The 17,442-nt window shown below is 36.5% G+C and overlaps 1 protein-coding gene across 1 annotated transcript in view; it reads right to left on the bottom strand.

The window, feature by feature from the left end:
• Positions 1-3,741: 3,741 nt before the first annotated feature.
• LOC145669136 (pancreatic triacylglycerol lipase-like) overlaps positions 3,742-17,442 on the bottom strand; it is a 68,171-nt gene continuing 54,470 nt past the window's right edge. The window contains exons 9-10 of the mRNA XM_081737480.1: positions 14,626-14,819; positions 3,742-3,980 (exon numbers count right to left, since the gene is read on the bottom strand). Coding sequence (XP_081593606.1) covers positions 14,628-14,819 — 192 coding nt within the window. The 3' untranslated portion in view covers positions 3,742-3,980; positions 14,626-14,627. The remainder of the gene's footprint in view (positions 3,981-14,625; positions 14,820-17,442) is intronic.

The raw sequence follows: 17,442 nt of genomic DNA, 5'->3' as shown, positions 1-17,442 counted from the left end.
TGGAAGAGCGTGAGATATTATTATATAAAAATAAGCGTTTTAGTATTATATGAAATGAGTCTCACTGATAATTGGATACAGTGTTACTTTCTACTAAAGGTCAAGGAATTTTAACATTTTGTTTATTTTTATTGTATAGGAGTAATGTAATGTTCCGTGTGTAATTTCGTGTAATTTTGAAACTTTGTTAACCAGTGCTTAAATTTGGTAGATTGTGAGTTTGTGCAATATTTTGTAAATTGAAACTGGAATATAAAATTTATTTGGTAAATCTAATAAATTGTACAGGGCAAAAGTTACTTTATTTTGATTTCAATCAAAAGAGAAAACTTCCGCAACGAAACTTAGCTCAAATCGATATCTTTTCTGGTTTTAACGCATTGTCATTTCCCCTGTGAATGACAATTTTACTAGCTACAGCACTAGCATCATCCTGAGAATATTTAAACATACTTAAACCAACATTACATCTCTTTTGTTACTGTTATTGTTATTGCACATTTCACATTGATGGACTTACACTAAGTATTGAAGATCTTAAGAATGTAAATGGATAACATTCAGTAGCTCTTTCGGATGCAGACTAAGCTGCCGAACGATGATCTCACAATTGTCGATCAGCTTGGCAAGCTGTCCTCGCACTCGTTCTAGCTCTTAGCAATATTGTTCTTGCTCTGAATAAACCTTGTAGTCAAAGCCCATAACGGATAGGGTTTGCCTGTCGTTATGTTTAAGCTAATAATATATACAAGTTATTGACGTTAATTTGACCTATATTTTTTTAATAATAATAATAATAATAATAAATTTTATTGCAGAAACATCTAAGAACATCAGATGTATTACAATCGTCAGAAATAGAAGTTGAAAATTTTAGTTACATATATAACATACCATAATATAAACAAAGATCACTACATAACAGACGCGAATATTTTAACTATCAATTTTGAGTTCAAAAAATTCTTCAACACTATATATACAATTATTAATAAGTAATTTCTGTACTTCTTTTTTAAAAGCCAGAAATGGAAGTTCTCTTAGAGATATAGGTAGAAAATTATAAAATTTAACTGACATATAGTAAAAGGTCTTTTGTGTCTTACTATATTCACATCTAAATAATCCTAAACAGTTCCTGTTTCTAGTTTGATAAGTATGAGAGTATTATTATTCACTACATGTTGCAGTTATTGATATTAGAACCTTTAAGAGAGAGAATGAGAAAAAATTAAGATCCAAGTTCATATTGTTATGTTTCTAAAACAATACACTGTTCCATTTTACGTACCAAGTTTTACAATTCAAAGGCAGCTTTGTGATTTTATTTCTAGCACTAATTACGTATCGGTGCAGCTATGCAAACAGGGTAGATCACGGACACAAACGACTTGTAAATGAATTAAACTTCAGCAATGTGTACTGAACACTGATATAATGATGGTGAGGGAAAAAGTCCAAATATTATATAAGAACAGGGGTCTAGGTCAAAACCCCCACACTCAAGAAATGTCAAAACGCCCACACGATCGGTCATAACTCCCACACAAATGGACAAATCCCCCAAACGCACGAATGGTCAAAACCCCCACAGCCAAAACCCCACACTCAAGAAATGTCAAAACGCCCACACGATCGGTCATAACCCCCACACAAATGTACAAACCCCCCACACAAATGGACAAAACCTCCACACAATCGGACAAATCCCCCACACTCTGAAAATATCGTGATTGCACGTCTTTGTTGCGGTTCTTTACGACGCCCACTTTAGTGTTTCTGTCATTACAAAACAGTGCAAGAAGAATAGTTGCAACATCGGTTTAAGTGGAATAAAAATGTTATTAAAAAGTACAAGGGCAAGACATACAACCAGGATCATTTCAGAGTGTGGGAGATTTGACCGATTGTGTGGGAGTTTTGTCCATTTGTGTGGGGGTTTTGTCCATTTATGTGGGGATTGTGACCGTTGCTATGTGTGGCTGTTTTGTCCATTTGTGTGGGAGTTATGACCGTTGGAGGTTATGACCGATTACCAGTGTGGGGGTTTTGGCTGTGGGGGTTATGACCGTTCGTGTATTTGGGAGATTTGTCCATTTGTGTGGGGGTTATGACCGATCGTGTGGGCGTTTTGACATTTCTTGAGTGTGGGGGTTTGGGCTGTGGGGGTTATGACCGTTCGTGTGTTTGGGAGATTTGTCCATTTCTGTGGGGGTTATGACCATTTGTGTGGGCGTTTTGACATTTCTTGAGTGTGGGTGTTTTGGCTGTGGGGGTTTTGACCGGTTCCTTGACTGTTTACAGCAGTGATCGGCAAACCGTCGGTCGGGAACTACTATTAGCTCGTGGGGAATTTTCGGTAGATCGCGTTAACGCTCCGGTTGGCTAACCTTACTTCCTCATAAACAAATGTAAGATTAAAAAAAAAATTGATAGTTGTTTTGGTTGGTAGATCACACTTTGATTTAAAAATGGTACGGTAGGTCAGAAGCTTCATAACTTTGGCCATCACTAGTGTAGAGCGCTCTATCAAACTCAAGCGTACTATAAATTAAGATAATATATGTAGCTGTTAGTGAAAGGGTATGTAATAGAAAAATAATAAAATAAAACACTGCAAGAACTTTGTAGTTTTTCCCTGATTTTTCTATATTGACTCTAATAAAAGTCTCAATATCTCAAAATGTCTCAAAAGTGACTTACGACACTTTGCCATCGAATGCCTCAATTCTTTCTTATGGTTTTAAATTTCCAACACTGAGAATGATGAAATTTCAGTTATTCTACACACTTCCCCTGTTCAATACACTTTCTCAGATGTGTACTCAGAAAAATACTATAGAAGATAAGAAATGTGTGTACCAAGTTTTGTATTGCTAGACAGAATAGGTATGAGGAGAAATCCTGTATTGATATACAAGATTTCCCTCATATCCATTCCGTCTATCAATACAGAACTTGGTATACGCATTTCTTATCCCCTATACTATTTTTGGGGATACATTTGGATTGGGTGCTTTTACCAGGAGCTACTCCAAAGGGGTCCAAAGTTGATGAGAGAGATTTCTGGAGGGAATTTTCCCGACATTCTCCCAGTTTTCCCTGTTCAAGTACATTAGGGGCCCCAATACAGAGAACCTCTGAAAAGCTTGTTTCACGTTGAAAAGAATGAACTATAAAATTGAACAGTGTTGATGCAATAGCTATTTCACTGCGTTTCTACGATTTTCTGTATACTAACAGGATCCAGGGATTTACTCCGTTATCCATACCACCTTATTTTTTGTGCATGAACATATCTTTGTTATGTTTATCGAATGGACTAGGTTTGATTAGGAAGTCCCATTATGTCCTTTCCTTGTGAGTATTCCTAATTCGAAATTCATTTGGAATTTTCATTATGGGGGTCGTGTCTCAGTAGGTGATGGTCCTTCTTGTCCTTTGGTGGTTTGGTTACTATTGGTCCAAATATTAAATCTAATGCAAATCCTTTTATAAATTAAAGGAACGGAATGAATTTAATCTAAATATTCACATTTGTTAGCAGTGCTGAACCTACACAAAACATTTTAGAAAGCCAGAGAAAATTTCAGAGGGATCTCTAGCAGTTATTCTTGTACCTTATCAAAGACTGAAGCTGTGTGCATGTGAGGAACACGATATTTTCAGTTGCGTGTACCATATTTTCAGTGTAAAAAATAAAATTAACTGAGATTGCAGTGTAAATTAAAGGACAGACAAAATGTTACAAATAAAATTTATTACCGATGACTTTTAAATTACAAATACATATTACTGGTTTGCATTATAATTACACAATAGTGACACAACTACACTATTTCTGAAATCCATTTCATACACACCATTGAAGTAATTCTAGCAATCCTGTCTTCTGTTGTACTTGCTTTGATTATGAGTTCCGCAAACAACTAAAACAATTAGCAGAACCCCAAGAAGTATAAGCACGAAGTGGATATTATCTAAACACAATAAAATGAAAAGAACATTACCATTACGATACAAAATTGTTTTTGAATAAACTATGAAAATTTTCCACTATGAAATTTCAACCAGCCCGAGGAAAAAGAAACTATTTTGTATAAGTCTTAAAATGAAGTACCAAAGATTTCAACGTATAAAATATAACAACGTTCTTGTAATCTAGCTTTTATAGTCTCTAGACACGGTGAAATTTAAAATATATACACTATAAAATTTAATAAAATGTATTAATTCTTCCTTTTACATATTGCTTGGTGTCTCGGACAACTATTTTGATACTTGTCACAATTCTACTCTTGTGTAAACTTTTAACCGAAGTCAACGTTGTCTCGTGTTTGTACACTATTATCGGAAATGCTGGACTTTTTCTTAATGTTTGATTTTCTTTAAATTTAGAATACGTCTTTCTCCCATGGAGGAATTTCGAGTAATATGAAGTCCAACTACGAGGATATAATCTTTTTTAGGGACAACTCCACGGAAAAAACTTATAATAGTGAGAATTCTCTCCAATAAGCAACACAGTTGCCGAAATACCTGTACAGTTCAAAAATATACATATCATCACAACATCATGATGGAAAGCAATATTGCAAATAAACGGAGGACACATAAATAAAGTAGTAATAACAATATACCAACAGACGAATCAGAATAATTCACTATCATAAGAAACAATACCTATAGAGAACACTTTGTCCATATACACTGGATATAAATAATGACTTCAGTGTTAAACAGATAGTCTACATAAATCATTTTCTGATTACCGGTAATACCTTCTTAGATACACTGGGTGACCGTACGCTAGAAGTATTACTTATATAGTATGCGTTTCACTCAGTGCTAAGCCGAGAGTGTGGCGCCTAAGTATTTGTAAACAATACAGCAGTTGGCCGAACATCAGCCGGTTAGGTCTGTAAGTAGTAGACTACAACTGATGGTAAATAGCGATTAGCGATGCTGTTTTCTTTAACCTAAGAACATTTAATAAATAACACTAATCTCTCTCCTTGGACTGCAACTGAAATATGTAAATACTTCCAACAACATGAATATTTAATGAAAATTACAATTACTTTTTTTCCCGCTGTTGACCGTGAATGTCTACTCATTAATTTCGGTCATTCCTGCACGTAACGTTTGGGAGTGCAACGGAGGCTACAATCCAATTCTAGACGAAGTACGCAATGTAAGATACGTTTCTAAATAACCTACAGATGGTGAAGTTCTTTCGAATGCAGTTACAATGTATGCAGAAGCCCCGATCCTGGAGTTTAAGGAACCCTAGTAACTTAGGCTCCCCTCCTGCATTATTCGAATATCTTTCCTTGGATATCGAAATACGAAGCACGCATGCATTATCTGAACGTGCTCCTCCTCCCAAGCTATCGGCGCCGCTGGATATGTGAAATAATTTCGTATATAAATTCAGAGTGGGATTGAATAGTCCTGCTTCTCTTAATCTAATAACATTCTTACAGGAACATGAAGCATCGTTTTATTTATATGACCATGTTAGTTCACAGAATTATAGATATGGAGTAATGAAAATCACCGAATATAAGAACCTCTATTACACGTTAAAAAGTTGCTGTGGTATACTGTAACAGCAAGAAGAATAATAGATACCACTCATTCTAGCTTTGGAACTTCTTCTATAAATTAAAAGACAAATTCTGACCAAATCATATATTAACTAATAAATAATAATAAATAATAGATAATGTGTCTGTTGAAGGCAAAGTTAATTTGACGAAACAGTAACGCTATTATTTATTAGTTAATATATGCTTTGGTGAGAATTTGTCTTTTAATTTATACAAGAATACTGGAGTCCATATTTTTCGAAGATACAATACATTCAGAGAGATATCCTATGGAAATACATTGTTTTTTAGTTGTTATCGCGAAACGAGACACAATATGGATATTTCCAACAAGATGCTATCACAGGACACGCTGCTATGGAATATTTGAACGTCATTAGGAGGTTGTCAATGGCAGGTTTATCTCAAGAGTCCTATGGAATGCACGTTCCCCAGAACTTAGCGTGTGCGATTTTTACAATATTTAATTCGTAAGAGTAGGGTATATAGGAATAACCCTCATATCATAGGCGAACTTAAGCATTTAGATAAGAAATTTCAAGAATCTCAGAGGTAGAACATTTACATATTAATGGAAATGTTCTGTGAAGAAGTCATGAACGTGTGAATATGAATGGTCACCACTTTGAACAATTCCTATAAAAAAAGGTTAATACATATAATGAAATAAGAATAAATGGATAAATGTTATTACTAATTGTAATAATTCGATATGATTCATTTGATGTTCCAGTGTTTTGTAGGTTCATACAGTAGGACTACGCTGTGTGCCTACCGATCTCAACCGGAAAGCTATATTATATCTGCAGCATGAAAAAAATTGTTTTTTTTTTTAAATAATTTAGAAATGATTTTCTGTACGCTAGTTGCAGTTCGAAGAATATCTTTACCAGAACTCTATACGCTATTTGCTAATGTTATCGTTTCTCTATCTACCTCAAACTCCCACAGGATGATAATGCGACCAGCTATGTGAATGGTCGAATTATCATCCTGTAATATTGTACCATTGCCTCCACAATGTCAGTAATATCAATATCTAAACCATAGCCTCCACATGTTTCCCTAAAATGGCGACATAACCAAGGGCAGTGATGCGACTGGTAAGTAACAGCACAGAAACCACTGTAATCCAGGATGTTGCTGCGTATAGCATTACACAGCTGTCGCCATCTTTAACGGTTAGGCGAAGGCACTGCGGATCATACGCTTATTTGAGAGTCCACCATACATAAACACATCCCCTGGTATTAAAGAAAGTGAACAATGACCCATCTGGCCACATCAGACGTTTCCAGTCATCGACGTTCATGTCGCGTGTTCATGACACCTTTGAAGTCGTGTGTAAACCTGATAATCTTATAGCAATGGTTGTGCCAATACAACACGACTCCATATGTTCATGTTATATAACTCGCAGTAGATTGTGACTGTCGACACAATCTGGGTAGGTCTGCTTAAGTTTGTCTGTCACTTGCAGCGGAGTCTCATATTTCTGAGTGAGAATCCGCTTTAATGCGTGATGGGACCTGTCATGTCAGTGAGGGTTTCCTTGCGATCACTGCTCTGCTTCTCTGATATGATTTGACCGTCATCACCTCAGACACTGATCCTGACCGTCAACCCGCTAGCAATTTTCGACCCGCACACAGCACACAGCCGAGCGCCAACAAATTGCCCTCTCTGGATATGAGAGAGATCGACCATTTTACGGTCTGCTCAGTTCATTGCACTCTGCTGTTGTACTTCTGTTAGTACAGAGTTTGCCCTACACACAGCCGCTAACACCTCAGTGTTGCTGTTGCCGCCTGATTGTTGCTAACTTCAGATGTTACCATTAAATTAATAAGTATCTGTAAATGTTCATAATCGCAAGTGAATATTACAAGCATATAAATAAATTAGTAAATTTTTTAGAGTATTGAAAGAAAAGGTTTTACAGTTAACACATATAGTCAAAAATATCGTTGTACCTAATGTAATCCTTCTATAGTGCAGTCAAATTAACAAAAAGAAAGGAACAAATTAGTAACAAGCTGAAGATTGGTACAGATGTTGGGAATGATGTTCTAAACAACATACTAAAAGTCCCCTGAATTCGCCGCCATATTGCACTGAGAAAAAAAATTGTAGGTGGCGTACTTAAAAAGATAGGTTACATGCGTAATTCCTGTAGTTTTTGGACTTAACGTACAACAGACGTATAACTGAAACCGCATGTTTTATAATACTTTCCGTATAAGTGTTCCATCTATACGTACTTTCCATATGAAACAATACAGGCGGTCAGGATCTCTCATACAAATGGATGTATATAACATATAGCTGGCGAAGGTAACATAAGTATAAGCATGTGATATACGGAAAACTGTTAGATGCCATACATCCTGCAACGGCATGATATAACATCTAAGGGCAGTGCCTATATTGCATACGGATAACGTATGCTCCGTATTGATTTCTATAGTAAGCAAGAGGATACCGTATGTTTGTACAATATACCGCTGTCCGGAGAACGGATTTTTCTCTGTGTGGAAAATGGTCCCTGGAAGTGTCAAATGAATGATACCCAGATAAAAATAGCAATATCTTCGCTATGGTTGAACATAAAGAGACAAACTTAGTGTCGTTTTATAGAACATAGACAACACAATGTTTTTGTAAAGAGAAACATTTTTTTATAAAACGCATACTTTTGGAAATAATTAGCTCAAAATTCTAAAATTCCGAAAAATACCGTCAAACTGATTTAAAATGTTATTGAACTTACGAAGTAATTATTAACAAGTTAAAATTTAACATAGATGTTGATAAAGATTATTCAAATTATATACTAAAATCCCACAACTTCTTCGTTCGCCATATTAGAAAATGTCCAAATGTCCGAAGTAATTGAAAGATAATATTTTAAGTGAAATACAAAATATGGACCGGGCTAAATATTTGAGAAGCTGTAAATTCAGTCGATCCGAAGTCAATTGGGATCAATGATGGTGCGAGGGCGATACATTATGACGTGTTTAAGGTTGTCCTCCGCCATCTTGGTGACCACCATTTTGGAATCAACTTATTTATTTTAAATGGCAATATGGTCGAGTGACATATTAAACAAGATCCTCGTTCGAAGAGAAACCCAATGGTCAGATCATTTTTCCAAAACCTACATTAGTTTTGAAGTTGTGAATAGATTTAGGATATGTTATATGTGAAATGCTGTGAAATGTGTTGTGCGAAGTTTCGAATTGAAGGATAAAGTAAAATACAAGCTTTGCAACATCTCACATTACGTATTCTATAATAACAAGGAAAAGAGAGGGCTAACACACATGAGACAATTACAACCACATGACATGTTCAGCATGCCCACCGTTCTGTTCTATGCATTTCCTGAACTGTGATATACCTAGTGTTTGTGCACTCTGCGAAGCATAGTTGGTGATATTTGTTCACAAACAGTAATGATTCTCCTTTTCAGGTGTCAATGTCAATAATTTTACACTGGTAGACAATGGCTTTAAAGTGCACCCAAAGATAGAAATCCAACAGAATTAGAATGGGGGGACCTTGCTGGCCACTCAACTGGTCTATGGTGACCTATCCAGCAACCGGGCAAGTGTTCATTGAGCCATCGATTACATTACAACATAATGCGATGCCCATCTTGTTGCCAATATTGATGAAATCACCCTTCCTCTTCCAACAAAAGTGGCATAAAGTGTTGTCAAGCATATCTTCATATTGTCCAGCATCCAAGGTCCCATCAATGAAAATAGATTCAATAGGTCCAATAAGTTTTCACCCCATATTCCACACCACACCATTACCTTACCCACCTTGCATCTTTGAAGCAGCTATCTAATTAAGATTTGCATTAGCCCTGTACCGAACATTTTGCCCAATACCGAGAAATCCTACGGTAAAGCTTTTTTCAAAATCTACAACGGTTTTGAAGTTGAGAATGGATTTAGGCTAGAACAGTTATCGTCTGGACTTAAATTTTGTTATTTGTTGAACATTGTATAGACGGGAACCGACTGTCTGTTTTTCTTTTTTCTTGTAGTTAGGACAGGGTTCTAACTCGAGAGGAAAGAATCAAAATCTTTCTTTTGGCTAGAGGATGCAGTTCAGCAGTAACATCCGTCTTCAAAGAGCGACATCCTAATCACGAGCATGTGACAGACAGTGCTGTACGGAAACTAATCAGCAAATTTATGGCAAAAGGAAATGATGATTTTCCTCGATCAGGACAACCAAGAAATGCAACTGATCCGGATACATCAGCAACTGTGTTGGGTGTATTGGTAAAAAGTTCTATGAAAAGTGTGCGACGTCTATCAAGTGAACATAATGTTAGTGTCAAAAGTGTTCAAAGAATACGAAAAAGGAAAAGTGACATCCTTAAAAATTAAAGTTGAAACAAAGACTGCCAAAGGATGATTTAGACAGACCAATGCAGTTTTGTGAGTAGGCGTTGGCCTAGATAGATCGTGACCCAGTGTTTCCTCATAACATGAGGCAAATTTCTATGTAACAGGTGAGATTAACAACCAAAATGTCCGGTACTGGGCTAATGCAAATCTTAATTAGATAGCTGCTTCAAAGATGCAAAGTGCAGGTAAGGTATTGATGTGGTGTGGAATATGGGGTGAAAACTTATTGGACCTATTGAATCTATTTTCATTGATGGGACCTTGGATGCTGGACAATATGAAGATATGCTTGACAACACTTTATGCCACTTTTGTTGGAAGAGGAAGGGTGATTTCATCAATATTGGCTATAAGATGGGGCATCGCATTATGTTGTAATGTAATCGATGGCTCAATGAACACTTGCCCGGTTGCTAGATAGGTCAGCATGGACTAGTTGAGTGGCCAGGAAGGTCCCCCCATTCTAATTCTGTTGGATTTCTATCTTTGGGTGCACTTTAAAGCCATTGTCTACCAGTGTAAAATTATTGACATTGGCTACATGAAAAGGAGTATCATTACTGTCTGTGAACAAATATCACCAACTATGCTTCGCAGAGTGCACAAACACTAGGTATCACGGTTAAGGAAATGCATAGAACAGAACGGTGGGCATGCTGAACATGTCATGTGATTGTAATTGTCTCATGTGTGTTAGCCCTCTCTTTTCCTTGTTATTATAGAATACGTAATGTGAGATGTTACAAAGCTTGTTTTTTACTTTATCCTTCAATTCGAAACTTCGCACAGCACATTTCACAGCATTTCACATATAACATATCCTAAATCTATTCACAACTTCAAAACTAATGTAGGTTTTGGAAAAATGATCTGACCATTGGGTTTCTCTTCGAACGAGGATCTTGTTTAATATGTCACTCGACCATATTGCCATTTAAAATAAATAAGTTGATTCCAAAATGGTGGTCACCGAGATGGCGGAGGGCAACCTTAAACACGTCATAATGTTTCGCCCTCGCACCATCATTGATCCCAATTGACTTCGGATCGACTGAATTTACAGTTTCTCAAATATTTAGCCCGGTCCATATTTTGTATTTCACTTAAAATATTATCTTTCAATTACTTCGGACATTTGGACATTTTCTAATATGGCGAACGAAGAAGTTGTGGGATTTTAGTATATCATTTGAATAATCTTTATCAACATCTATGTTAAATTTTAACTTGTTAATAATTACTTCGTAAGTTCAATAACATTTTAAATCAGTTTGACGGTATTTTTCGGAATTTTAGAATTTTGAGCTAATTATTTCCAAAAGTATGCGTTTTATAAAAAAATGTTTCTCTTTACGAAAATATTGTGTTGTCTATGTTCTATAAAACGACACTAAGTTTATCTCTTTGTGTTCAACCATAGCGAAGATATTGCTATTTTTATCTGGGTATCGTTCATTTGACACTTCCAACGACCATTTTCCAATATAGCGGCGAATGTCACCTGGGATTTCAGGGGACTTTTAGTATGTTGTTTAGAACATCATTCCCAACATCTGTACCAATTTTCAGTTTGTTACTAATTTGTTCCTTTCTTCATTAAAATTTGAGCTTTATTTACTTCACTATTAAGTCTTATTACTCAATAGATCGTGCCTATTTATAAGATCTCAACAAGGGCTCAAAGCAATAATTCTGTTTCGTTACACAGCTTTATTATAGGTGTACCATTCACGTTTGCACGCCATAATCCATATTATCATTATGCTTACAATACATTCTTTCTGTATATTACAATTATGTAGTATGTAATAAATACCATAACAATAATTAGTAATTTTAATATTGTCTTGTGTTCATTACTATTAACGGAATTTATTAATTAGGGCACCAGCAACTTAAGCCTAATGTGCAAAATATGTGAAATTTTGAATTATTTGTGCAGAAATGAAAATATTTTACACGAAAATGTATAAGAATTTTAAAAATGGCGGACGTCGCCGTTTGCATTCATTGACCGACATGAGAGTCGTAGTGCCTTAATTGAATATTTAAGAAATTGATAGAAGTTAAAACAATGTAGTCATGATTAGGTAAAGAACATGTCAGAATCAGGTCAATCAGAGAATTGTTATAATAAGGGTGAATCAAGGTTGAAATCGGGAAGGAGTTTCAGAGGGATGAAGAGGGACAGCTACCCAGATGATCAGAGTGTAAAAGTTGAGAAAATTGAAAAATAAATTAAATGAAAGTATGTAGAGTATTTGTGAGTGTATGTGAATGTATTTCTAATTAAATGTAAATGTGTGTAAATAGTGTGAAATGTGATACGTTCACTTAATCCCTTTCATCTTCTGCACATCACACTAGAGGATGTTAACACTACACTACCACTATCGCCGCCGAACTCTATTTGTAACACTGCCTAAACCAAAACTAACTTCTCCTTCTTCCAATATTAAGTTCATTAAATCCGATCGTTTACTACCCTGAGTACATTCATACATTTCAATATTCCCTTAAATATATATGCGATACATGATTAATAGAATATTTAGAATTTATAATAATTGATAAGGAGCTCCTAATTGCTAAGCAATAACTAAGCACCCCGGACAAAAATTAGTCACCCCGCGTGAGAGCAAGGCTGCGTCGGCAAACAGGTACAGATGGCGTATTGGTAGAATCATATGGCCAAACGTGCCTACACTGTCTCGAGGCGATCAGAGGGCATTACTGTGGAGTGACACAGAACCGATCGCGGCGGTGTGTGTGCGGCAAGATGGGGAAGAGTGCGAACGTGACAGAGTGGCAAAAAGGGGCAATCGTGTTTGGCCGTGTCCATGACCACACAGTGATGGAAGTTGCCCGATTTGTTGGTGGTGGCGGCGGACTGTTCAACGTGTCTACAAGCAGTGGTGTAACACACGTGGCCATGAAACACGACGCCAGAACTGTGGTCGGAAAAACATCCTCATAGATCGGGCCCGAAGACGGGTTGCCAGGCTTGTGAATCGAAATCGCTTCCAAACCCGCCAGGAATTACTGCAGTCCGTGAATGCAGGCCCAGTCCAACCTGTCAGCGAGAGAACATTGCGACGGGAACTGCATGCAATTAACATATGGAGTAGGGTACCTCGCAAAAGGCCACTGCTCACATATGCACATAAAGTTGCTCGTTTGTAGTTGGCCAATAATCATCAAACATGAACAGTAGCAGACTGGCGCCGTGTCATATAGTCTGACGCATCACGATTTTGCCTGTATTCGAATGACGCCCGGCTTCGTGTCTACCGACGACCACATGATGCATTTCACCCGCAGTGTGTGGAAGGTCAGGTGTTTTTCGTACTATGGGGTGGGCCCACTCATTGAGGTGTCCAGGAACATGAACCAGCACGTTTATTTGAACATCCTGGACGAGCAGGTGTTGCCCTTCAGTCACTTTCTTCGCGATGACTTTGCTATAGACACCCCCATTTTTCAAGACGACAACAGCAGGGTTCACAGAGCTGGACCCATATGTGACTGGTTTGAGAAACACTCAGGTACCCTACCACACCTCCAATGGCCCGCAAAATCACCGGACCTCAACCCAATTGAGCATCTGTGAGACCAGTTGGAACAGCAGGTGAAACGTCGACATCAGCATCCCGACGTTTGGTGGAATTGCGTGATCTTATCCTCCGTGAGTGGGTTCAACTGGATGTGACGGCCTTGCAGACCCTTGTGGACTCCCTTCCCGACCGCATCCAGGCGGTTATCCAGAACAGGGGCGGCGCCACACGGTATTAACGTAAGTACCAACGAGGTGACTAATTTTTTGTCCGAAGTGCTTATAATTACGAGCTACAAATACTTGAGGGGGAATCCAGTGATCAGGTTGCACTATCTATTTAACCGAACTTCTTTTATAGAGTTCAAACTGGATAATATGCGAAATTGTTCTAAGTTTTAGTATGGTGAAATCTTTATGATATTAATTTCTTACGGTATTAAACATCTTTCAGATGAAATAATTATTTACATAAAGTTCTGGGTTCACAGTCTAACATGATGGCATTGAAATTATCTTTTGTTCAACTTGATACGTGCTTAACTCTGACACACACACACACACAACAGATTTTCAACTCTAGTGACTTTTGAATTTAGAGATCAAGAAATTATGCCCTGCTATTTCATAGGAATTACCGGTATGTTAATAAATTAAATATTAATGATTATTAAATGTGTAAGAAATAAACTGCTTTAACCATTTTTTGTACAGTCTAATTCGAGAAAAGTCCATTACGTATCTCTCTTTAAGTACTCCTTATCTATAGGCCCTACCTGGAACTCAATGAAACAAGTGGAAGTGTGAGTTCTATTTCTCCAATTGAGATCCAAATATGAATATTAAAATTTCCATCACATGACTTTGAGGATATGACCATTAAGACAGAGGTAAGTTGTAATTTTTCAAAACGATGATGTATGTACTATTTGGTAATTCTTCAATTGATACATAGCTTATAATTATTTAAGCAAGCTAACATTTTATATATGCACAGTGTTTATACTCTAATGGTTATGTATTCACTTACCATTAGTCCAAAGCTTCGTTAACGTGTTGTTTAAGATACGTTTCATAGTTGAAAGTACTTTTGTCACAAAAAGGCTTCTTTTCTCTTATATGGAGATACAGAGAGAGCTCTGTAGAAGCTTCGACTGGATAATTACCAGCTGCGTCGCCCATTTCAACACAGTCATTTGCGCTAGTGCAACCTTCACATAACCCCTGAAAATATGTTAATTATTATTATTGTTGTTGTTTAAAAATATGAGTAATTTTTATATCTCTTGCCGTTTGTTTTATATATTTCCCAAATCATCATATGATTATGAAATTATTACAAGCAAAAGAATACATATACGTATATACAGATTTACAACCGTCTCTTTATGTTTGTGTGTTACTACCCAATGAATAACTTTGAAAATGTTATAAAACTAGGTTACTGTAAGTGAAATATGTTGATCATGCATCAAATGCTTTAGAAGTGAAAGAGCAGTTATGGAGTTAACAGTTTAAAGTATTTATTTTAGAAGAACTTAACGGGATTAGTAATTACTTTCTGCATAGTTTAATACTAAGATTACTTTCCTTCAATACACTTTAGGAATTACAAAATAGAATGCACATTAAATGTCTAAGCGATTAACCTTTTAATAAAGCGTCTCATTCACTTTATTACTTATTAGTTCACATCGTCAACAGCAATTCATCTGAAATTACAGAAAAATACGAGCTTGCAGCCTGTTTCAAGAAAGTCTTTTGCAGACAGATACTTGGACGAACGAGTGAAGCAAATGAAACATTCAGTGTGTTAAGGGAAACGATGCCTTAGTAGTTACCACTGGTATATGGTGTCCTTGGTTCAATCCCGATCCAAGTTAGTTTGTGGTGGACAACATCGGGTCCGTTTGTCTTTTTGCGGTATTTTCGTTTCTTTCCACATTATCATTCCACCAATTCTTTCATCATCATTCACTTGCCTTAATCATCCGCCAGCCTTATCCTAAAGAGCGTTATCGTGGGAAGTTAAACTGAAAGATTTCAAATATCATTTCATGAGTCCTGCAGTTGTGTCCTATAGGCTAAAGACAATGAAGGGGAAATGCAATTAAATGACAATGTTACAGTTAGAATGAAAAATTGTAAGGGAAGGAGAGAACAGAGAAACCTTAGGGAAGCGATGGTGTTGCTAATCACAGACTTAAATCCTGGAGTCAACCTTAGACAAGAAGCGAATTGTTACGTTGATCTTGTCAAATCAGACAACACTAGTGGTTCACGTGTTCTCGATATTTATATAGAGAGTACTACACCTGCTAAGCACTTTTAAGTTCTTAGACGCTACAATGCAACGTAATATCACTTTTGAAGTTTGAAGATTTTATATTGGCAAGCTTTTATATTGGGATACCAAAAACAGCAACCTCTTTAAAACCAATAAATAAATAAATTTTAATAATAGTTGAGAGTTTTAGGTGTTACTTCTGAATTGATATCGCTCTCTCTACAGTTTAAGCCTCTACGCCAACTGTTTAATCTTTGAAATGCGTTTTTAATTTAGCCATTAGACTTTTATGCCCTTTGAGTTCCATTTAATGTTTTCATATGTCGATAATACGTAGGGATGGTATCGAGACGAGACGAGACGAGACTTTGTACAGTCTCGGTCTCGTCTCGGTTGAAAAATAGCTGTCTCGGTCTCGATCTCGTCTCGAGTCAAAACTCGCCGTCTCGGTCTCGGTCTCGTCTCGGTCAACAAATGCTTGTCTCGATCTCGGTCTCGGTCTCGAGGGTCAAATCTCGGTCTCGTCTCGAAAGTCTCGAAATAAATAGGTGAAATTAAAATTGTAAAAGTGTTATTATCGTACAGTCTGTCGTTTCCGCTTATTTTTGGCCTTCATTCTTGACTTAGAATTATAGTATAGTGTACTTCTTCAGAGCTAATTTGCTAGCGCTAATGCTTTCTATGCGTGTGTTCCAGGTTCAATTATCAGTGAGTATATCATGCCTGGGATAAAACCCTAATAGTAACCCATATTTCACTATCAGCAGAAGACTTTCTCATATATGACCTCAGTACTGCCCATACAATTCAACTTTATTAAATTAACTTCAGTACTATATAGTAGTTTATTTCCTTCCTCTGAATCAGAATTGTTCAATACATCCTAACGGATAACGCAACACATAGCAGCACGAATGTATTTAATCTTACCGAAATTGAAATTTTACAGTTTCTCATTTATTATCCAATACATTCTGCTTTGACTGTCATTTTAAAAACAGAATATAACGTTCATTATCTTAACAAATAGGGTAAATTATTACTACAATATATTTTGTTTAAAATTGATCAAATGCTTTATTACCGTTTCACATCTACGTGTTTAATTGCCACCTTATAACACGAACTTCCTGAACTTTGTGGTGGGAGCCACGGCACTCATCTTTGCTATGTATGGTCTCAGGTTGGATCACGAAACAAATTAGATTTAAAGTCAGATGTTTCGCATAGTTCGCGTCTAAATTTAAGTACATTCTGTTTTCTATACAAGTTGTAATGTATTACATAGGCATATATCCACTGCCGTAACATAGATTAAGGTTATTCCTAAGCACTTAGCGGTGCATGTGATCTTTACTCGAGAAAACCAATCGTGCGTTCATTACGTTGAAATTTTATATTGATTGAAAATTACTTGCGAAACATAAACATACATATTATATTAGTATATAGGTAATTCGAGCTATCTATATCTATTTTCTCTCTCCCGCCAAAACAAGTGATTCTTAACTTTCTAGTTTTTCTTTGTATTAATTTTCGTAGTTTTGCAGCAACATGAAG

Source organism: Thermobia domestica, chromosome 13, assembly GCF_964235325.1.
Source record: "Thermobia domestica chromosome 13, izTheDome1.hap1.1, whole genome shotgun sequence".
Classification (NCBI taxonomy): domain Eukaryota; kingdom Metazoa; phylum Arthropoda; class Insecta; order Zygentoma; family Lepismatidae; genus Thermobia; species Thermobia domestica.
The sequence above is the reverse complement of the archived record's forward strand: the minus strand, read 5'-3'. Positions and strand labels throughout refer to the sequence as shown.